Here is a 21,132-nt window from a genome sequence, read left to right as displayed (position 1 = left end):
AATCAAGTACTCTGGAGTATGTAGTAGTAGTACTACTACTACCTACAGGTAGTCAAGGCATGTTGTTCAGTGGTGCGATGTTGGCCATCTAAAGTTACTTTCGCTGTAATATATGCCATACGACGGCATCTCGACAATGCGCGTGGTATTGTGTATTCAACACTAAATTGGACTGGGGAGGCGAATCGAATAGCCTAAACAAAGAGATTATGAATGTCTTAAGCCAATCGCATCACTCCATTCCAGACTGTCGCTTCGGATTGGGTAAAATCAGTCGGGAAAAACATGGAAAATACATTCGAAATCGCTTTGAAGTTTCGACTGCGAAGTCCAAAGTTCAGTGAAAAGCACAATATTCATATCTTTACTTTGAAACCAACTAAAACCACACTACTCATGCATAAAGTAGCCCTCAAAGTAAAATTGTACATGCTAATACTACTAATTATTAATACCACTTGCCACTGTATTTTATATATATTTATTTCCTCCCACAAACACGAACGCATATGCTTGGTAAGTTTAGGTATGGACACGGATGGCCCCACAGATCAACACAATCCTAACATATTGCTTGTACCATTGCATGCAATTATCAAAGGGTGTTGCTGTGTACGACACCTCACTCTACTTTTCCAATTCCGAGTCAGCGTTGTATGTGAACCCAGAGAATTGCGCCTTGGTGCGCTGGGTTTCGCTCATGGTGGTCGTCACGACCGAGTCGACGGGCTTTTCACCCGTGAATTCCAAATCAAAGTTACTCGTGTCAATCGAGCCCAGCCTAAGCAACAACTTTCTCAGCCACGACAGCAACTGAACTCTGCAAGTTACAGTACCGATTGGGGGGTTTGAACTCGGGCGTAACCTCTTTACGGTACACTTGGTCCCAGTCCAACCCAGCAAAGAACGGATGCGACTTGATCTCTTCGCCATCCGTGGGGCCACTACCCAATCGATCCCCCACCTAAACCAACGATGTTAATGGTATTTCCGTCATATTTAGCAAAACACGACCGCACCTTGCGCTGCAACAAACCCGTGAGCAGACTCTTGGCTTCGGCCGACATGAACGACGGAAATCGCAGCGGCGCGTTGATAATCTTGTCGTACATGCGCTACATGTCATGATTGAACCTCGATTGTCCAAATACAAGACATTTATATAACACACAAAAGTCTTTTAAATATTAAAAGTGTTAATAAAGAATTCAATGGATAATCGATCCTCCATATGGGTTTGGAAGAATGCAATATAATATATAAAAAAAATACAACGGCAACGTGGTGGATGGTTGGTTTGGTAATTAAATTTGTGTTTTTTAATAGCAACGTCAATCTCGTACCTGCATGTTTTGGTCGTAAAACGGAGGGAGTCCTGTGAGCATTTCATAGATGAGCGTGCCTAAACTCCACCAATCCACCGCCTACTCGGAAATACACATCATCACCCAAATGGTCAGTATTGCACGACCAGGATATGGAGCATATAACGTACCTTGCCGTGCCCTTTGTTTTCGAGAATTTCCGGGGCCAAGTACTCGGGGGTGCCACAGAACGTCTTGGTGCCGCCGACGGCGCCGGCGCCCGTCACGGCTTCCTTGGACAGACCAAAGTCTGTGAGGCGGATGTGTCCGTCCAAGTCCAAGAGGATGTTTTCTGGCTTCAGGTCGCGGTAAATGATGTCATGCGTGTGCAGTTCTTGCAGCGCGAGGAGGATTTCCGCGGCGAACAGCCGCGCCTTGGTTTGGGAAAACCGACGATCCTTCTTCAACCAAAAGAACAACTCGCCGCCGGGGCAGTAGTCCATGACCAAGTACAGCTTTTCGGGGGTCTAGTGACAAGGTGAGGGATTGACAGAGATGTGTCGGGATGACCTGGAACGCGTAGGACAATGTGGTCAAGAACGGATGCTTGATCTGCTGCAAGATGTTGCGCTCCGTCTTGGTGTGCAAGAGCTGGTTGCGCTTGATCAGCGCGGCCTTGCGCAGGGTCTTCATGGCGTAGATCTTCTGGTTCTCCTTCTTCCGCACCATCATGACCTTGCCAAAGCTGCCTTTGCCCAGCACCTTGAGCAAGTCAAAGTCCTCGATCGTCACTTTCGCCTGCACCACCGTGGACCCGTCTGCGTCTTTGATCGTTACTTGCTCACTCGGACCACTGATGTCTTCGCCGTCCGCTACAACGAACAAGCAATCATGGATGAGTCAGCTGATGCATTGGTACAGCTCTCTCGTACAATCAGGCTCGGTTGTAGCGGTCTTCCCCGCCGCAGTGGACGACGTGGCCGCTACAGGGACCTGCGTGGACGCGACTGGCACGGCGTTCGGTACAGGCGGCGGCAACACCGCGGACGCCTTGTTCTCTTGTTGTCGGTAATGCGGCGCAGGAGCACTCGCATTCGGCTGTCTAGTCTGCGGGAGGGGCTGCGGGCGCAATCCTCCCGTGGCGGATTCGCTGTGCACACCTGGACGCAGTCCCTTGGAGCTGCCGCCACCCTTGCTTGCCTTGTTCCCCATCGCCACACTTTGTAATGTAACAACTGACTGCCGTAACGCCGGTGCTGTCTTACGTTTTTTTTATCGGAAAAAGCTGACCAATCAGCGTGCAGGTGCATGTTGGAAAGGGTGTCGACAGGGGCGGATCCTCTCAGCCAGCATAAAGCTTACTTAGTATCTCAACATCCCTTGAGGGCAGATGTCAGCAAAGCAAATGCAAGGAATGGCTGCTTCACATGTGTAGATACATGGGTTGATGAGATAGTGATGGAGTTATACTGCACCCAGATAGAACCTCAATCAAACTCGGAGATTCGACCCAGCCAGCAGCACCCGTTGCTTCTTGGTCTCGCCTACACAGGCAAGTGCTACAAATATAGATACAGTAACCCGTACTTTGTGACGCACGCATGCATCCATCCTTTAGAAGATGTCGTCTTGCGTGATATGAGTCGGACAGCCAATTCCAGTCAGACTCCTATATAAGTTGATAAAAGCTATCCGAGGTTTACCTTCACGATAGAGTACACCTGTCATATGTTATACTCCAAGATGTCTTTTTATTATGTCACAGTACTCTGCACATTAATAACCTATATAACACGATACACATACACCTCGATAAAACATAATGAAAATTGAAACTATGTATATCCGGATTCGGATAAGAGTGGATCACAGTAGTACTTCCGCAAGGCGGTAATGCTGGGTTGTTTTTCAACCAATCCATTGCACTTTTGGTATTTCTACCGATGGTATTGGATACAAATATCATCATTTCACTCAATCATACATCATCCGGATAAACCTCAATCCGTTGGGCCAATCAATCATCGACGTACGAGATGAACGCTGACCTTGGTGCGCAACTGCTGGCGGCGGCGCGCGTTGGCGACGTCAACGACCTCCAAGAACTGTGCGCGAATGCGACTGTCGAGACTGTGAACTTCCAAGACGAGCACTCTGGCAATACGGCTCTGCACATGGCGTGTGCGAACGGCCACATCACGAGCGTCCAGCTGCTCCTCTCCCGTGGCGCCAAGCACGTGGCCAATGCCAGTGGCAATTCTCCGCTTCGTACGGTGACCTCGAGCAATGTCTATGGTGACTGACTTGTGGCTCTAGATTGGGCAGTGCAAAACAAACACTTGGACGTGGTGAAGCTCCTGTTGACTCATTTCGCCGACAACATCGACGTGCTTGCCCGCAATGCATTTGGCCGCGGCTGCGTGACCGAAGCTTTCCAAGCCGAAAACACCGACATTGGTAGTCCACCACCATGGCTATGCATTTTTGACTGTCTTGTGTATTTGCAGTGGCATTGTTGCTCGAACACTCGTCGGCGTCCGACGACAAGTTGGCCGCGGGGTCGGGGCTGGCGACGGGCGACTCCAAGCTCACGATTGAAGGCGAAGATGATGACGTCGAGCCATGTTCATCAAAGAAACAGCCCAAGATCATCCAAGAAACGGTGCTCGACTTTGATTTTGGGGCGACACCGATCCTCCACGCCCGGGAATTGGTTCGTACCCCAAACAATTTGTACTGTGCACTGCATTTCATACTGCATTTTGTTCTAAATGAAGGTCAATTAACATTACATGGATTGTTTCATATATATATGATCTGCTTGGATGAATGATATTTTTTGTTTATTTTGAATCCTAGTATCACATATTTGATAGAAGGTCAGTAATACTGTGCTTTCCGGCAATAAAAATTGGATTCTTGTGCTGATTCACCACATCCATCGGTCGATTTTTGGTACTACATAGGTATTACACACTATATTATGTACGTGAACTGTGTGAAGTCATTCACACTATTTGAAGGCACGTACACATACCCATTATCAATGGTTGCAGGAGTTTGATTGGCCACTTGAAGATGTTCTGGCTTTTGATTGGTCGGCCGATTGTCTGTCGATTTGGTTCTGCCTCATATCAATACCCCGTCCAAATTAAAAGTGGCATGCCAATATCGTAGTTTGACACCATGGATTCGTGTGATCGTAGGCTTTAGACATGGAGAAATCTGCATTTGGCACGACGGCCGAAGAAGACATCACGGGCGTGAGCATCTGGTCGGCGTCGCTCATTCTCAGTCGCTGGGTTCTGGCCGACGGCGCTTTGTTTGCCGGCAAATCCGTGTGTGAACTCGGTGCGGGGTGCGGCGTGTCTGGCGTCGCCACGTACTTGTACACGGACGCCGCTAGCGTCGTGCTGACCGATTTGTACCAGCACACGGTCGACAATTTGCACTACAACGCCACCTTGAATCGATTGGACGAGTCGGCGGCCGTGCGGGGCTGCCACGAGTGCGGCACGTTGCAGCGGTTTACAACCGACAACCCCGACGGGAAGCTGCTCTTGTGCGGTCGATGCCGCCATGCTGCGTACTGCTCTCGAGACTGCCAAAAGGCTGCGTGGAAGGGCCACAAGGGCCAGTGCAAACAGTGGCAAGTGTCACCTCCTCCATCGACGACCCATAAGAAAACCCTCGATGTCAAGGCGGTCGACTGGGCGAAACCCAACACGTATGGCCCGAGTGGGGCATTTGACGTGGTCATTGGCAGCGATTTGGTGTACCACAAGGACATTGTCCCCATTTTAGCCCAAGTGGTCGATGCGATCTTGGCCCCACGGGGAAAATTCCTGCACGTGGCATCGACCCAGCGCGACTCGCTGGTCGAGTTCAAGGAAGCCATGGACGCCCGCGGGTTCACGTGCCACGCACAGGTCGTGCCAGACGCGTTCAAAGTGAACCCGCTGGTTGGGACGAACGCCACCAACTTGTTTGACTTGCATTTCAACGAAATGGAGGACACGTACTGCATGTACACGTTCACCAAGCCATAAAGAAAAAATTCATACTGTAATAGTACTAACTAGGTACTACAGTAGTAGATCGTGTACAATAGTTGGACTAACGGTCTTTCATATAAGCTGCGAATGAGGGACAAAGGGCTTTCTTTGTTCTTGGTGTGACGATCTGGATCGACTACATGCGAAGTACTAGTACAGACTATTAGTACATTGTTATCGGCATCCCAAGGCACCCAAGAGCGGTACTGTACAGTAACGCTTAATTGTTTATTAATACTTCGAGGATATATTATTGAGAATTGGAATAATATAGAATGTTATTAATATAACTCCGAATTTTACTAGGGTCTGGATCACATCCCAATTTTGGCCCAATCAATATTTCGAAAATTAATCGAGCAATTTAGTTGTCCCTATTTTAGACTGTCTGGATGTCAAACTGATTTCGAAAGAAATGACATTTGGCAAAATATTAGTGAATTCTCCAAATGTTTGGATCTAGACAAAGGGCTTTTTCACGTTTTGTCGATTTGTTAAAAATTTCGAAAATTTTGGTTTTTTTTTACATCCATACGCAAAAATATTTCCTCGTCATCGGATTGGTAGAAATGATCCAACCTCGATTTCGACGTTTCACGTTCGCTACCGCCGATCATTGCGCAAGAGCGGCATGCCATCGTTCTCGAATCGGTGCTTCCAATACGTCTTCTATGTATCGTATGCCGTGACACAGTGTGGCATCATATCGATGCGTCGCGGTGGCTTCCTCTTCGTCACTATGGCGTCTGGTACGTACACCTACCTCCGTGCGCAAGGACAGCGCTGACACCCCATAGCAATAATTGCGTACTGCGGAACCGTCTTTGTCCGGTGCGTGGCACCCACGATTGCAACCACTCCGCTGGGTGTACGATCAATCAATCTGCTACGTTATGTGTACGCTAATCGAGGGGTTGCGCGCCCAACAGGTCTATGCATACGATGGCGCGTGTGTGTTTCTCGTCGCGAACATCATGTACAACTACATCTTGTGCCTCATCACAAACCCAGTACGAATACGACATATATACCCATGCAACGCACGGTGATCTCTTGTCTCGCATACAGCTCATTGCGTCGTAGGGAGTGATTCCCATCCGCCGCCTCGACGACGTGATGGAGTTCAACCACGACGAGTCGGACGAGGATGACGGCACGACATTCACGCCACCCGCCGACATCCTCCTCCTCCCGTCCGACCATCATCCGAACTGGACGTCGTACTGCCGCACATGCAAAATCACGCGGCCGAATCGCGCGCACCACTGCTCCATCTGCCAGGCTTGCGTCGACCAGATGGACCATCATTGTCCGTGGCTCAACAATTGCGTCGGGGCCAACAACACCAAGGTGCTACTAAATAGTGCCCTCACTCACGTAGTGACATGGCCTTCTTGTAGTACTTTGGGAGGTTTCTCGTGTGGATTACAGTCGCATGCTGGTTTTGCTCTGTTTTCAGCTTTTCACCCGCCGTAGGCAGTGTCAGCAAGCTGGAATTGTCACAGGTACATAAGCACTTTATACTTCAATCTTGGCATGCCTTTGGTCACATTTTTGGCTGGGGCTTTACATGCAATACCGTTGGTGGTTATAGATGGCGCATGTGCTGAGCACCAATATGTTACTCTTGGGCCCTCAAGCGTCCATGTACGCACTGTTTCTCATCACGACGTCGTCTGGAGTGCTCTTGACATTCCTCACCGCTTGGCATATATATTTGATCCTCACTGCCCAGGTATACTGAAAGTATATATGAATATATATTGCCCCTTGAGCCAAAATATATGGACGGACACTGGTGTGCTGATTCTCGAAATCCGTTGATCTATTTTTGTACTGACGTTTGTATGTGAGGGGACAGGCGTATCACACAATGTACGATCGAATTTTTCACTTTTTGCCGATTTGTTGGAAATTGCCAAAAGATCGAAGATTTTGGCACTTGATTGGACATTTTGACTCACCCTCTGAGAAATTTGAGGAATTTGTCACCTATTTTAGACTGTCTGGATCAAACTCATTTTGAAACAAACTCCACGATTCTCATTTATAATTAATTGCCAACGTTTAGATTAGATATTAAAGTCCGTTGAACCTCTTGTTGTTTTGCCCAATAATGTGATATTTGGCAAAATAAAGAATTCTCCAAATTTTAGATCCAGACAGCGAATTTTTCACTTGTTGCTTATTTGATAGAAATTGCCAAAATATCGAAGATTTTGGTGGGTTTTTTTTTTATATCCAGACTCAACGTCAAGTCTTTTTCCAATTCTTCTCCACATTTCAATCTGTCGGTTGATGTCGCTCCAGTTTGAAATACACACAACAATATATATATATATATATTGTCCTCAAAGTAGAATATTAATTTAATATTCCTAGACCTCGATTGAATATCAAATCAATCGGTCGAAAGCGTCCCTGCGTCAACGCGGTGGTCGTGTCGAGTCGCCCTATGACCAAGGCAGCGCCCACGCCAACTGGGAACACGTGTTTGGAACATGCAGGTGATATATATCTATATCAAATGGTCATGTTTCAAAAGATATTTCTTGAACATATATATTATTTCAGTAGATATTTTTAGAATTTTATGCTAAAATGACATTCTTGTAATAGGTTTAAACTATGGGGGTTACTCCCTGGGTGGCCACGACCCGTTGGCATGTCTGTGTCCCCAAAACCCAAAGAAACCATGGTGTAATAACACCATGTGATACTGTATAAATGCTAAAGTTATGGTGACGTGCGCACGAAAGTCAATGCTTGCAAACCCTATTTATATGACGGGGTCCAGTAGCTATGGGGCTACAGTATGCATCTGTTTATGTACAGTGTTGATTAACTGTATTGCGCATGTCCTTTTATGTCATCGTCGTGCCTTCGTCGACCTTCGCCAAAATCGAAACTTGTTGGACGTGGCTTTCACGGCTGCCGCTGCGACAGAGTCGACGGTCTGTATCGCATTCTGGTTTGTGTTGACACTGTGGTGATGTCGTCGCCACGTGCGTTGGATCGTTCGCGCCAAACGTTCCTTTTCAACGACATACGCTTCGTGTGTGGTTTGCAAACAATCAAGAATCGGTCGCATCTTGGGTGCAGCGTCGCCCACGTTGAGTTTCTACAACATATCAAGAGCGTCAGGCACGCAATATATACTGTACCATATATATACTATAGTTAATATACTGTATATACTACTTCGAAGTAGTATAATATAGTATATATAATATATATATATATAGTGATGTCGTACACTGGCCAACGCTAACGCAGCTTCGACCCGACGACTTTGTTCCCATCGTGCCATCTGAGTTGACGAGTGTGGTCTACCTCGATAGAGTGTGCTCGTGACACGACTGACTACCCATAAGATATGTAAAGTGAACGCTTACGATGCCACGTCATGGTTTCCTCGTTGTTGATTCAACGCTTGGCGATGATCCATCTCGACATGTTTGACACGTCGCCACGCATGCGGCTCGAGGGCAGTCGCCGCTGTAGCGTCGTCTAGTGGTGGAATGTGGAGCGTCTGCAGCTGGCGTTTCCATTCCTAGCAGCATGACAAACTCATGCGCAGTCTGCAACACACTTGTCATCACGACAACAGACTTACTTCTAGCCCTGCATTCGACATCAAGTACCCCGCCGACCTGCCACCAAAACCGAATCCAAGAATGGGAATATGTTGCAGCAATACAATAGGCCTTGTACAATTGTAGCCGTACCGAGCTTGGGCCGTTGACAAGACATGGGCAAAGTGCACACAGTCGTCCAGTTCCCGCTACGACAATTCACACGCGTGACATTTGGAGAGGGGTTAACGTTACGACTACTACTATTAATACTACGGTGCAGTAGTAGTAGTAGTGTAGTAGTACTACTAACTAGCCCAAGTACCTCCATGTTGTGCTTGTACTGGGTGAACGCGTCCGTCATGCGTTGCTCCCTAGCGCGGTGAAAGCGAATGCCTTGGTCCAACACGTGCTTTTGCATGTCCACGTGCGCGAGGTACTACCTCATGACGTTATCAGGAGCGAGACATGTCACGCACCCCAAGCGTCGTCTGCTCCACCAACGCCTCGACGTCCTGGGTGTTGCGCATGCGCGTGAAACTCTGTCGCATGGCGGTGGTGATCTACGTACGCGTCTTTGTTGGATAACGTCACTAGATGCGACACTGCACCGTTTTGTGGTCCAGGACTCGCAACCTAGGGTGTTGACATAGGCGCATGCGGTACAGGTCGCAGTCGGCCACGGGGTTGTTGACAAAGCTCACGTCGTCTAGGTTTGGCAGGCCCAGCACCACGCTGGCCACCTAAATCGACGACATGTCACGACGACATAGCACGGATAACGTCATCCTTGTTGAATCGACCAGTGTATGTACATAAATACCGTGTCCAAATTCGACAGGCGATTTTGCCCCAGCGACAGCACGCGCAAGTGGCAAAGGGGCAATACATGCACGAAGCTGCTGTCGTCTTGGAGTTCATTCACATGGCCCCACAACTCGCGCAACCTACAGCATTCCCCCGTCGTTGTCGTCGTCGTAGTTCACCCCAACGTTTCATTTGCTTTGCATTTGATCCTCATATCACAAGATATACCACAACCCCCAGCACATAGAGACCCCCCGAAGCCGACCAAGTCTAGGTACGTACTGCAGCAAATGCTGAACGCCATCCAACGACACGAGCTTGTTCTCGCTCACGTTGAGGACATGCAGACACGACCGGCACGCGTCGACACCCGCCAAGCTAGCAATATTGTTTCCAGTCACGTCCAAGTGCGTTAGCGTGTTGGGGTGCCACAGCCACGTCAAGCTCTAATTAGCCAGATTTAAGGGGCGAGTTGGACTAGTACATGTATGTACCGTGAGGTAGTTGTTTCCCAGATACAACAGACGCAAGTGCACGAGGTGGTTTAGGGGCGGCAGGGTGGACAGCTGCTACGCAGCACATGTGGGATGATGATGAGGTAATAAAGATATGCGAGCGACGAAGAGAGGGAGTGTGGACCTGGTTTAAAGACAGGCGAAGCTCCCGGACGTTGGAAAACACTAGGATGCCATCCAGGCTGCGCATGCGGTTGATGGAGCCATCCACAACGACAACGGACGTTAGCGGGAATGGCAAGGCTGTTGTGCCTAAACGTAGGTCTTGTCCACTGGGTGCATCCCTGTGAGCATCAAGCAAAGATCATACGAATGTATCATGGTGGATATGCCAGCGATGCTTACGTTGTCAACTGCAACGCCGCGAACGACACGAGTTGCTTGAATTTGACTGAAAACGACGTGATGTCCTTGGTCGCGCTAGGCTCAATGTTCCACAGCGGAGACACATTTGACGGCGGGATGCATGTCCACACCCACTTTGGCGGCATTCGCATATGCCAGTTACTTGGCGGTTACGTGAGGTATAAGGTAGTCTGATGCCTAGGCATACAGTATGTAGTCCTTCCTACACTGTGGAGACGTACTCATCAATGCTTGTTCGACGCATCATCCCAAGGATCCTATTCATCTCCCATTGCCCATGTTCTCGCAACGAGGACATCCCAATAAGGTCTTCCCACATGGCACATCCCGATTGTAACTGCCAATGCCATCATTCATTTATACCACGAAATTAGATGAATATGCTTTCAAATTTGATTTGATTCCAGCGACAGGAGCACCCACCATGCCCAGCACGAAGCAGTCGACACTCATCCGACCGACACCTGGACAAGAGCGGACTGATGCAGGGTTTCGTGCATGTATGGCCTCTCGCTTTCCGGATATGACCCAGGAACAGCTGGATGCGTTGGTTGCGGTGTGGCACGCCGGCGTACTTCCAGGCCTCATGTTCCGCAATGAAGCGTTGTTCACGACGTACATTGTCCCTTTGCTGCAGCTGGCTACGCCTTCTCACTCAACTATCATCGAACATGTGCGCACCTCTGCGTCCAAGTCGAACGATGCATCCGTGAATGCGCTTCTTGATCACAGCAACCTTGCATCAACATCTCCCGCATTGCACATCGATCACAACGATGGTACGGGGATCGCGATTGGGGACAATCAGACAATCCAATGACATCGACGTAGGCTTCCGCATCGTCGGGTCTATTGGAGAGTACGTCGCCGTGCATTGGCGAGGCCTTCCCGACGCTTACGACACGTTTGTCCTCCGATCAGAACTTCCGTCCACGTCACCTTCGTCTTCCATCGATACGATCCAAGCGCTGACGTTGCCGTCTCTGGTCGTGTCGTCCGACTTCCACCACGCCGTGGCTACATATACCCCCCTATGGGTCAACCCGTTGGACTTTGCCGTGGAAACGCCGTCGTCGTCTACAACAGCCAAAAAGGTGTGCGTTCATCTTGTCCATCCATCTCTCTCCATGGTACTGTAGTCACCACTTGTGTCCGTGTAGATCCACTCACACGACGACCAACCTCAGGCCAAGAAGCCTCGCGTGGATCCGTCGATCTTGCAACGTCTGCAAGGCGATGCCGCCGCTGCCGTCGCGACTCTACTCACCGACGCCGCCGCCTCTATCGACGAGTCCTCGAACGTCCTGTACGGCCATCTCGCGCCCACGGCGGCACCGCCACTCAAGGCCACGACCGTGCTGACAGTGGACCAGCCATCCGTGGTCGTGCCGAGCTGTAGTCGTTGGTTTTCCCTCCACTCGATCCACCCGCTCGAGAAGCGCATGCTGCCAGAGTTCTTTCAAGACAACAAAGCCAAACCCCCCACGGTAATATATCCTTCTAGCTCTGTCCATCCATCTTCTTCTCCCTACCCCACCCTTCCCTTCCTCCATCTTGTTTTGAGTTTTTTTCCCATTTGCTTGTAGGTGTACATGACGTACCGCAACTACATGGTCAACGCATCGAGGGCGGCACCTCACGTGTACTTGACGGCGACCGCGTGCCGCCGAAACCTCGCCGGCGACGCCTGTGCAATCCTCCGCGTCCACGAGTTCCTCATGCACTGGGGCTTGATCAACTACCACGTCCCTGCCCACGCCGCACCGCCGCTTCAGAACGACGTACCATCTCTGGCTTCCTTTGACCTCACTCATTTGTCGTCCTCGGAATCTATCGGCTATCCCCAGGTTCGAGTGTTTCACTGGAATATATATATATATTATACATATATATGTGTGTGTACTTCTTGGACTCGTCCTTTTGACGATGCCAACCGCATCGTGATGATATAAGCTATAGCTTGGCATCACCGTCCGTCATGGCAATCTGCTGTATATATTTTCTTTCCATGGTCGATGTCTGTTATATATATATATACCTTCCTTGGGTAAATAGATGTATTTTACTGACGTATGCTCCGGATCTACACTATACCTGTGATATGTCAGATGTATAAACGGCCTAATTTTGAATAAAAATCAATACCAACCTGATCCTGTTTGTTTCTAGCTCAAGGCGGCATCATCCGTATGCGAATCGTGCGCCGAGGCCCACCCCGTACAGTTTGAGCTCACGGTGGACGCCAAGCGGAAGGAGCGCCTTGTGCAGCATGGACTTCCCCATCGCAAGTTGGATGCATGGGGGGCCCGTCCCGGGTCGGGCGTGTGCGGCGCCTGTTTTGCCGGCCGCAAGTTTCCATCACACTTGGACCCATCCGACTTTACCGCGTTGGCGCCCGTGTCGACAACGACCAACTGGACGGCGGTCGACAAGCGCCGGCTTCTGGACGCGCTCACAGACGTCGATACGTCGCAACCAGTCGATTGGAATGACATTGCCATGCGCGTGGGCCGCCCGGCCAAGGAGTGCCTCGCGCAGTTTTTAAAGACACCTCTTGAACAACGGGAAACCAACCCAAGCGAACTGCACGACAGACTACAGACGTATCCCCACGTCACCGCCGTGCCCGACTTGGCGGGTATCGTGGCAAGAGCTGATCCGTCGCTCGCCAAGGCGGCGGCGGCGGCGGCGATTGTGCAGTTGGAACAGCTGAATAAACAACGCGGGGGAGCTGTCGTCGCCCAGGTAATATCCACCCTGTGTCTATACTGAATGAGGTTAAACTGGATTGGTGTCGGGCTACGTGTCTACATGTGAGTCAATGGATGCTGCTGCAGTTCTGCTGTTCTGCTTCTTGTAGTGGAGAAACAAAGTGTGTGATGTGAGTGTTGTTTGGCTTGGTAGGGCCAGCCGCACTCGGTTGCAGCTGCCGCGCAAGCTTTGGCCAAGACGGCGTCGATCGCAGGCATGACTACTGGTACGTACAGTATATATATATATATATATATATATATATATATATATGTCGTTTGTTTATATCTTGAGAGGATAATGAAATAACAATATATAAATCATGTCGTATGTCATCTAGTCCATATGTGTGCAGAGATGTGTTTTTTCAAGGCCGAGTGCGGATAATAAATACTGCCACAGAAATTGTTGATGTCAAATATATATATTATTCTTATATATATATTATTCTCACTGAGAAGCATTCCCTTTTCATATAGTTAGAAAATATTTTGATGCGTCCGTGGATGGATATCATGATTGGAATGAGAACTAGTAGAAACTATTGTTTTAAATCAGAAAATAGACCAATTCGACGTAGTATGTCCATTTATCAAGTGAGATGTAGTAGCGAAACACACACAAAAGCTGTCGTTTGAAAAATGGTCGAATATATTTCTGAAAAGTTGGAAAACGACGATATTTTTCGTGGCAGCCAGAGGGGCCCTAAATATATATATATATTGTCAGATACAAACTAGTATTGCCCTGAAGGATACATTAAAATATATGTCTACATATGGTTGGATAGTTTGTGTGGTTGAGTGTTCCATCTGTGTCTAGTCAAGGGGGAAGCCACACATGAAGCCGCTGCCGAAGCTCACACGACCGCCGCCACCGCCGTCGCCGTACTCGCCGCGAAAGCTCAGGTCTGTCAGTCCACCAACCTCACGTATTTCAGCGAACATGTGGTGGATTCTTCTTATGATCAAGGGTATTGCCAAGCACGAAGACGATACAGTCAAAAGCCTTGTGGGCACGTTGCTACAATGCCAAATGCAGCACATTCAATTGAAACTCCAAGCATTGGACCAGCTGGAATCCGCCTTGCAAGCTGAACGCGATCAGGTATTGTGCATTTCACCCAAATGTCATAGCGAATCTATTTTTTTATCCTATTTAATCTTGTACACAGTATTCAATTAGTAGTATCGATGTGGTTTTGCCCAATCCTGCGGACGGGTCAAAAGTTTGGATTGGCAGAAATTCGACAGGACGTGATTTGATTGGCTCAGGCGATTCTTTAATCGATTGTCCAAAGACATTCTGCTCCAATTTTAAATCGATTTGACAATATTGCCAACAAAAACAACAAGTACTTTTGATATCCATCGAGATGGCCTTTTTGATAATAATATTATCAAAAGTAGTCGATCTGTTGATAATAACAAAAATTTATATGTTGTATGTAAATATGGACCACGGGCGAAGATCGATATGCGCGTATCTCACGAGTATTTTTGTGTTTCATACTATATATAGTTGATATATATATGGGCAATATGTCTAATCAACAATACGCCTGCCTAGCTACCTTCTTCTTCTTCCTCTGTACATATGGGTCTGTCAGTATATTTGGCATAAAGTCGCTCCAGTTTGGAATACATACAACAATACTAGAAGAACTCACTTGAATCATCGACCAATATACCGTTGATACGTATCGTGTACTAGATGGACAATATCATAATATATTTGGTGTTATTTGGTTTATAGGTGGCCAAGGAGCGCTACGAATTGTACGTGGACAAGCTCAACACGGCCCAAGCCAAGTTGTCTGCTGCGACCGACGAAATATAACACCAGAGACGACAACGATAAGAGGTAGAGGTCTTTAGTGTTAACAAGAACTCGACCAAAACGGCACCGCGCCTCGATCTTGGCTCAGCTGAAGCGCCTTCGAAACGCCTTCGGGGCCGAGGACCTGCTCCAACACATCGCGAAAGCTGCGGCACTGGATTTCCTACACATTTGCACGTTCAAACGACACAAGTATTAGCATGTTGTACCAAACTGCCCACAAGCATGAGCACTTCTTGCGGCGGCTCCACGTCATGGGAGTTGTCCACCTATATATATATATACACCATGAGGAGGGTGGATATCGACGAGGACTGTTGCTGGTGGCGTACGACTCGGTCGTGGGCTGCGTTCACAGCTTCAAGGCGACTTACTTGGGCTTCCAACTGGAGCCTTTTCTACACCGAGCGAGCAGCCCTCAGTCATCAGGGTTGTAAGAGGTCGTAGCAGGTGTGGTGGATTGATAGAAGGAAGCTGTTGTGTGGCTACATACCTCGCTTTCGTGGTGCAGTTGATCAAATACATTTTCTAGGCGATGCAACTCGGTTTCCATCTTGATCTACGAAATTCGACGTGAGCAAACTAGTACTACTAGTACTAGTACTACTATCCCATGGACGGCAGAGTGAGTAGGCCCATGTATAGAAGGTGGACCACGTACTCGAGTCGCGTGCCATGCGGTTCTTTGGGTTTCATGGGCGATGGCCAAGTCTCTGGCTTGGGATTGCAAGGCCTACATATATAACGCCATATTGGGGTTGCTTCCTCATATCTCTCTCTCTCTCATGATCCCCCCAGACGAAACGAATACAAATCAACGTACTTGGTTCAAATTGTTGGTCGCGTCGGCTTGCCATTGTGTCGTGGCTTGTTCGTGCCTGGCCACGAGCGTGGACACGGTCATTGTGTGGCTGTCGTGGGCTTCACGGAGCTCTTTTTCCAATGCCTCGACTCGACGTTCCAGTGTGTCATTGTCGTCTACTTACTACTCATCACCATCCCCAAACTCGAAAATAATCAAATTTTTCATCAAATTCAGTTGAAACGTCGTTATATGACAAAAAAGTCTCCATTTCCATAAACGGTAATCTCGGATATATTGTGGTATAGTCGGTACAAATTTCCACACCCAAAGTCGAATCGAATCACGAATTGACGCTATTGGCTCATCTAATTTTGAGTGGATGATTTGATTGGCTCTTCCAAGTAGTATATTCAACCAATCAGATCTCCAGCATGATTCAACATTGATTAGTCAAACCATGCAAAGTTGGGGGGCTTATACCGAATTCACAATATACAATACCTACACAAATAGTACACAACTATACAGTATCTATATATCTATCGTACTTGACGTGGCGTGCTCTTGTTCTTCTTTGTGACCCACCGCTATCGCTTGATGCGCCGAGAGCATGTCAATCGTGGCACGAGCAGCATCCAATGCGTCCTCTTTCTGCTGCAGCTGTCGAGTCAGCCGACGCACGTCGTTTTCTAATTGGTCCACGCGCAGTTCTTGCTCTTCTGAGCGATGGAGTCCTTTCGACAGGTCGGTCAATGCCGGCGCCATCTCCAAAGTGGTGGTGGTCGTAGCCGCCTCCGCGTGCAGTAGTTTCTTGAGCGCTGCGTCCTTTCGCTGCAGTTCTCGCTCCACCTAGACAACCCAGGACGTTCGTTCTATTGGCTTTGGCTTATCTCAACAAAAAATGTACCAGGTCGTTGGCAGTCGTAAGGCCACGGATCCGCGTTTCATTGCGGTCTTGGGCTAGCTTGAGCTCTGCAATTTGGTTGTGCGCGGCAGCCAAGTCGTCTGCAAGTGGGTTTTTCGTGGCCTGGCACGATGACGTGGCGCCACGTGTCGTGAGGTGCGTCACCTGGTCCCGCAGCGCCTCAAGCTGCTCGTCTTGCATGCGGATCAAGTCCATGTACGCTTTCGACCGGCTGTCGTCCCCCACGGCAGCCGAACTGGTGCCATTTCCCATGTACACGTGCAAAATACCCACGCGCGTCGCGTCTACCAAATAACGCCCACACAATGAGAAATATGACTGTACATAAATATATCAACAGTACCGGCGACATGTTTGAACCATTGTACAAACCCTTTGTCGTATACGGCAGACATGCCATCAACGCCGCCACTCCGCTTGGAATCTAATGCCCCCCAGCACCACCCAAGAACAAGTCACAAGGAGCGAGCGTTCGCATAGGATATGATGACACATGGAGGTATATGTCATATCCTAACATGCCAATCGAATCGTACTCTGAAACGACGCGAGTTGCTGCATGCGGCCGAACGCGTCGGTGAATTTTTGAAGTCCGATTTGCCGCGTGATGAGTCCCAGTAGCTGCTCCTTTGTCAGCGGAATGATCTAATAGTCACCAACAATTACAAACATCGACAGAACCCTCCCTTCCCAACCAAACTATCATCAATTTAAAAATATATATACTATAAATTAAACTATCATCAATTTAAAAAAATATATACTAAAATTGTTGTTCTATAGGATGCATATAATAATAATAATAAAACATTAAATGATGATAATTTATCATATATCTTTGGTTGATGATAATTTATCATATACCTTTGGACAACGTGGAGGTATATAATCATTTACATATATATATATGTATGCATACTTTATTAAAAAGATATCATATATTTAAAAAAAAACGTTAAAATTAAGTTATCTTATATCTTTGGACACGGCCAATGCGGAGGTATATATATATATATATATGCAACGTACTTTGCCATCTAAACCGTCCAGGCACACGCCTAGCACCATGGCCGACAGCCCCGCCAATTCAACCTATGATCACGAGACCCGCCCATTCAAATTCGATATAGCGCGGACATGAATAGTACTATATATCAACCAAATGTACCTCGACGTGGCTGGCATCGTCGCCACCACTGAGGCTTGTCGAAATGTGGCCAATAGTTGTGCACAAAAACGTGAGCGTGGGGATGCTCGTGACAATTTCATGGATGGCGGGGCCGCATCCGTGCACCCAGCAGAGGATGACGTGGAAGAGCGCGATGAAGACGGGGTAGGTGGCTTTCGACCGGGGTAACTCCATCACCCACTGGACGCACGCATTCAAAAAGCAGCTGCCGCTCACGGCCTGCGTAGCGTGGGGCGCGGGGACGCGAAGCGCCAGTTGCTTGCATTCACTGTTGTGCAACTACCCAACCAACGTAAGCACAATAAAAGATATATATATATATCATCGATCCATCGCATACCAAACTCCGCCAACGACCACAACATTTCCACACAACTTTGGCCGCATCTTTCGGGGTCAACGACAACGTTGCCGTCGATTGCTGTACCATCGCATCTACAATATATATATATATATATATATCGTCGATTTCGTGTTAGAACAGGATATATATATAGACTCTCTTATCGCAACGATTACACTACATATAATTTGACTTATATAACAACGTACCGAGGGTAGTTGCCATCGTCTTGACCAAGACTTGACCCACTGGTTCTATGGGACCAGTCTACGTGTTTTAATGTGCGGTGTCGTGTTAGTTCAGCAGCATTCGAGCTAAAATATCAAAAGACTCTATATGATCGAGCCAACGGTCGTACTTCGAGGGGCGGCGGCGGCGGTGCGTGAATATGCTGCAGGATGGAAATTTTGGCTAAGTCATTATGCCACACACCATCGAGCAGCGTTCGGGCACTCGCTATACATTGTATAAATAATACACTAGAATTGCCTTGTGATTTTCCAAAACGAAAATATAAAAATATAAATATTGATTCGTCCTTGTATAGTAATAATAAGTCGTATATCACACGGCAACCAACTAGCAGTTTTACACAGAGACAGCAAAATCACTAGAGGTGATCAACATGATGGAAGAGTTCATTTGAGGACTTTGGCGTACCGCCAAGGGGGGTTTCTTCATGGTGGACGTCCAGCCTCAAGCACATGCTCAGCACATACGACGGCGACGTTGTCATGGACGTCCATGTAAGCGCCACGAGCTGATGCGCTTCGTTGTCTTCACAAAGCAAGTGGAGCACCTACCAACACCATCATCACTATTTTTTTATCATATATATATATATATATATATATATTGTGCTTTCGAGTGAAATTTCGTGTTGTGGCGTGGTTTCTCGTTGGAATTAAAATCGATTTGATTGGCTACTTCAGATGAGCTCAAAATTATTAGCCAATCAAAACCTTCTCAATGAAATTTAACCAATCAGATCGATTGTGGATCGGTTTGGTCGGCGCGATTCGATTGCACCCCCTCCCCACATTTGTACTATCAAATCGACAATATATACACCGCACAAGACACACACATACAAAACGTCACCACCATCGTACGAGACCATATCACAAACACAACAGCAACATCATCATCATCCCGTCACAGCATACATTGCGATAACCCCACCACCCCCACGTCGGTAAAACAAACTCAACCTTATACTAGTAGGTAATAGCCCTTTTGCATAACTTTAAAAACCCTTTGGCAATGGTCACAATATGGGGAATGTATAGTTACCTGCAGCGCATGCATGCGGTCGGCTTCGGTGACTCCGTGGCAGGCCACCTCGCCCACGGCGGCGACGACGTCTGGCAGTTGGGCCAAGTGGGCCTGCACAGCACTTCGCTCTTCTTGCCGCTTGGTCTGATCGCGTCTAGCGACTTCGTCTAGCTCTTCCGGGGGTGTCTACAAATGTATATTGAGCTAATACAGATACTATAGAGATATGGTACCATATATATCTCAATATATATATTTAGAGAGAGATATGGTACTATATATATATATATATCATGGTCTTTCAAGCTTGGAGCAACACCAACCAAACTACAAAGAAGGTTCTAACTAGCTACTTCCTCTGTTCCAGGTTACTGCCGACATTTACTTTGAATTGACACAGGCAATCGAGCCCTCACTCAATTTGGGCGAATGATACTTTGGGAATTGCATGAATTTTCGCAAAAGATTGGTTTATAATCAGCGCTTAAAGCAATTGTAAGCCAATGAAATGTCATAAATGTTCGATATTGATAGAAATTGAAGAATTACAGCCAATGAAATGCAAATGTCACCAGTAACTTGGAACATGCGAATTTTGAAATGTCGGCAGTAACCTGGAACAGAGGAAGTAGGTAGGTAGATAGGTAGGTACACACAGTGTATCGCCATCCACAGCCAAAAGAGGTATACTGTTAGATATACACAAACAATCACATGAACCTTGACCCAATATTGGGCAAGTATATTCCGATATATATGGAGTATAAAGAGGGGGGACAGTACGTACGTTGGGGTAGACGGGTCCAACGAGGCACAAGAGGATGTCCAACGTAGTACGCAGCCCTGTGCTGGACGGTTGATTGCCTTCGTCGTCGTCTTCAAGTGGCGCCGGGTGGTGATTTGGCTGGTCGGGGGAAGGGAGGCCGGCGTCCAGAAGCAGCGGAAACAACACGGGCACGAACGGAGTCTCCCTCAACAGCGACTGCGACATGGTGTTATTGCGCACCATATTGACGATTACATGCAAACAGTCCACGAGCACCGCACTGTCCAGGCCGTGGCTATAAACCCCATAATATAAGACTGGCCTTAGAAATATCCAATTCAACGGATTCAAATGGTATATATGTCTTTAAATATATATGTTGGATGCATGGTAGCCATGGTTATGAATATATATATAGTCAGATAGATAGGATTATTAGTATATATATGTATATTTGTGTTAGATAGCCACGATGATATATACATAAGAAAAATACCGCGATATTGAGTATACATATATGTGCAGGTAGCCATGATATCGAATATATTATATATACATATACAAATGCAGGGCGCCAAGATTATAAATATAATATATACATATATATATATATATAT

At 47.6% G+C, this 21,132-nt stretch overlaps 6 protein-coding genes across 9 annotated transcripts in view; 3 read left to right on the top strand and 3 right to left on the bottom strand.

Moving 5' to 3' along the window:
• Window positions 1-74: 74 nt before the first annotated feature.
• H257_06545 lies at window positions 75-2,529 on the bottom strand. 2 transcript variants are annotated; one of them, XM_009831805.1, is made up of 8 exons: window positions 2,237-2,529; window positions 1,875-2,176; window positions 1,496-1,831; window positions 1,344-1,424; window positions 1,020-1,115; window positions 837-964; window positions 581-781; window positions 75-194 (listed from the first exon to the last, which is right to left on the bottom strand). In XM_009831805.1, the coding sequence occupies exons 1-7, from the start codon at window positions 2,514-2,516 to the stop codon at window positions 628-630; spliced, it is 1,377 nt and encodes a 458-aa protein (XP_009830107.1). In that variant the 5' UTR covers window positions 2,517-2,529; the 3' UTR covers window positions 75-194; window positions 581-627. The 2 variants fall into 2 exon arrangements, with proteins under 2 accessions (XP_009830107.1, XP_009830108.1); XM_009831806.1 differs by lacking the exon at window positions 75-194 and having other exon boundaries at window positions 516-781.
• An 805-nt stretch (window positions 2,530-3,334) lies between these two features.
• Window positions 3,335-5,485, top strand: H257_06544 (hypothetical protein). Its single transcript, XM_009831804.1, has 4 exons — window positions 3,335-3,572; window positions 3,621-3,761; window positions 3,812-4,017; window positions 4,511-5,485. Exons 1-4 carry the CDS (start codon window positions 3,341-3,343, stop codon window positions 5,351-5,353), a joined length of 1,422 nt encoding a protein of 473 aa, XP_009830106.1. The 5' UTR covers window positions 3,335-3,340; the 3' UTR covers window positions 5,354-5,485.
• Window positions 5,486-5,946: 461 nt separating this feature from the next.
• On the top strand, window positions 5,947-8,514 carry H257_06543 (hypothetical protein). The gene is made up of 8 exons (XM_009831803.1): window positions 5,947-6,108; window positions 6,157-6,227; window positions 6,289-6,369; window positions 6,443-6,709; window positions 6,760-6,864; window positions 6,954-7,094; window positions 7,742-7,866; window positions 7,979-8,514. Exons 1-8 carry the CDS (start codon window positions 5,991-5,993, stop codon window positions 8,061-8,063), a joined length of 993 nt encoding a protein of 330 aa, XP_009830105.1. The 5' UTR covers window positions 5,947-5,990; the 3' UTR covers window positions 8,064-8,514.
• H257_06542 (hypothetical protein) lies at window positions 8,163-10,747 on the bottom strand (the record flags this gene model as incomplete). Its single annotated transcript, XM_009831802.1, has 13 exons — window positions 8,163-8,480; window positions 8,616-8,688; window positions 8,755-8,912; window positions 8,976-9,012; window positions 9,088-9,143; window positions 9,260-9,373; window positions 9,414-9,497; window positions 9,546-9,677; window positions 9,758-9,881; window positions 10,024-10,187; window positions 10,236-10,307; window positions 10,381-10,540; window positions 10,602-10,747. 13 exons carry the CDS (start codon window positions 10,745-10,747, stop codon window positions 8,229-8,231), a joined length of 1,572 nt encoding a protein of 523 aa, XP_009830104.1. The 3' UTR covers window positions 8,163-8,228.
• Window positions 10,748-11,024: 277 nt separating this feature from the next.
• Window positions 11,025-15,278, top strand: H257_06541. 2 transcript variants are annotated; one of them, XM_009831800.1, is made up of 9 exons: window positions 11,047-11,401; window positions 11,454-11,716; window positions 11,783-12,109; window positions 12,209-12,469; window positions 12,792-13,367; window positions 13,527-13,599; window positions 14,196-14,281; window positions 14,346-14,480; window positions 15,129-15,278. In XM_009831800.1, the coding sequence occupies exons 1-9, from the start codon at window positions 11,047-11,049 to the stop codon at window positions 15,210-15,212; spliced, it is 2,160 nt and encodes a 719-aa protein (XP_009830102.1). In that variant the 3' UTR covers window positions 15,213-15,278. The 2 variants fall into 2 exon arrangements, with proteins under 2 accessions (XP_009830103.1, XP_009830102.1); XM_009831801.1 differs by having other exon boundaries at window positions 11,025-11,401; window positions 14,196-14,480.
• H257_06540 overlaps window positions 15,227-21,132 on the bottom strand; it is a 7,958-nt gene continuing 2,052 nt past the window's right edge. The window contains exons 6-22 of one of the 2 annotated variants that reach the window (XM_009831798.1): window positions 19,768-19,935; window positions 19,135-19,273; window positions 18,833-18,930; window positions 18,684-18,741; window positions 18,472-18,566; window positions 18,111-18,410; window positions 17,972-18,034; window positions 17,479-17,587; window positions 17,286-17,366; window positions 16,925-17,226; window positions 16,566-16,866; window positions 16,036-16,190; window positions 15,874-15,945; window positions 15,706-15,771; window positions 15,545-15,610; window positions 15,422-15,481; window positions 15,227-15,375 (exon numbers count right to left, since the gene is read on the bottom strand). In XM_009831798.1, the coding sequence (XP_009830100.1) occupies window positions 15,253-15,375; window positions 15,422-15,481; window positions 15,545-15,610; window positions 15,706-15,771; window positions 15,874-15,945; window positions 16,036-16,190; window positions 16,566-16,866; window positions 16,925-17,226; window positions 17,286-17,366; window positions 17,479-17,587; window positions 17,972-18,034; window positions 18,111-18,410; window positions 18,472-18,566; window positions 18,684-18,741; window positions 18,833-18,930; window positions 19,135-19,273; window positions 19,768-19,935 (2,256 nt within the window). In that variant the 3' untranslated portion in view covers window positions 15,227-15,252. The remainder of the gene's footprint in view (window positions 15,376-15,421; window positions 15,482-15,544; window positions 15,611-15,705; window positions 15,772-15,873; window positions 15,946-16,035; window positions 16,191-16,565; window positions 16,867-16,924; window positions 17,227-17,285; window positions 17,367-17,478; window positions 17,588-17,971; window positions 18,035-18,110; window positions 18,411-18,471; window positions 18,567-18,683; window positions 18,742-18,832; window positions 18,931-19,134; window positions 19,274-19,767; window positions 19,936-21,132) is intronic. The other variant, XM_009831799.1, reaches the window with a different exon arrangement.

This window comes from Aphanomyces astaci, assembly GCF_000520075.1.
Source record: "Aphanomyces astaci strain APO3 unplaced genomic scaffold supercont1.13, whole genome shotgun sequence".
In the NCBI taxonomy this organism is placed as follows: Eukaryota; Oomycota; class Saprolegniomycetes; order Saprolegniales; family Verrucalvaceae; genus Aphanomyces; species Aphanomyces astaci.
Note: the sequence above shows the minus strand (reverse complement) of the source record. Positions and strands in the feature narration are given on the sequence as shown.

Excerpts from the sequence above, each read along its gene's own strand:
- H257_06545 (XM_009831805.1), bottom strand. The coding sequence starts at position 2,516 with ATGGGGAACAAGGCAAGCAAGGGTGGCGGCAGCTCCAAGGGACTGCGT. Across the intron at positions 2,177-2,236 it reads CGCTACAACCGAGCCTGATT|CGGACGGCGAAGACATCAGT; the intron begins GTACGAGAGAGC and ends TGTTCGTTGTAG. Across the intron at positions 1,425-1,495 it reads AAAACAAAGGGCACGGCAAG|GCGGTGGATTGGTGGAGTTT; the intron begins GTACGTTATATG and ends ATTTCCGAGTAG.
- H257_06544 (XM_009831804.1), top strand. The coding sequence starts at position 3,341 with ATGAACGCTGACCTTGGTGCGCAACTGCTGGCGGCGGCGCGCGTTGGC. Across the intron at positions 3,762-3,811 it reads AGCCGAAAACACCGACATTG|TGGCATTGTTGCTCGAACAC; the intron begins GTAGTCCACCAC and ends GTGTATTTGCAG. Across the intron at positions 4,018-4,510 it reads TCCTCCACGCCCGGGAATTG|GCTTTAGACATGGAGAAATC; the intron begins GTTCGTACCCCA and ends GTGTGATCGTAG.
- H257_06541 (XM_009831800.1), top strand. The coding sequence starts at position 11,047 with ATGCCCAGCACGAAGCAGTCGACACTCATCCGACCGACACCTGGACAA. Across the intron at positions 13,600-14,195 it reads GATCGCAGGCATGACTACTG|TCAAGGGGGAAGCCACACAT; the intron begins GTACGTACAGTA and ends ATCTGTGTCTAG. Across the intron at positions 14,282-14,345 it reads TACTCGCCGCGAAAGCTCAG|GGTATTGCCAAGCACGAAGA; the intron begins GTCTGTCAGTCC and ends CTTATGATCAAG.
- H257_06543 (XM_009831803.1), top strand. The coding sequence starts at position 5,991 with ATGCCATCGTTCTCGAATCGGTGCTTCCAATACGTCTTCTATGTATCG. Across the intron at positions 6,370-6,442 it reads TGTGCCTCATCACAAACCCA|GGAGTGATTCCCATCCGCCG; the intron begins GTACGAATACGA and ends ATTGCGTCGTAG. Across the intron at positions 7,095-7,741 it reads ATTTGATCCTCACTGCCCAG|ACCTCGATTGAATATCAAAT; the intron begins GTATACTGAAAG and ends TAATATTCCTAG.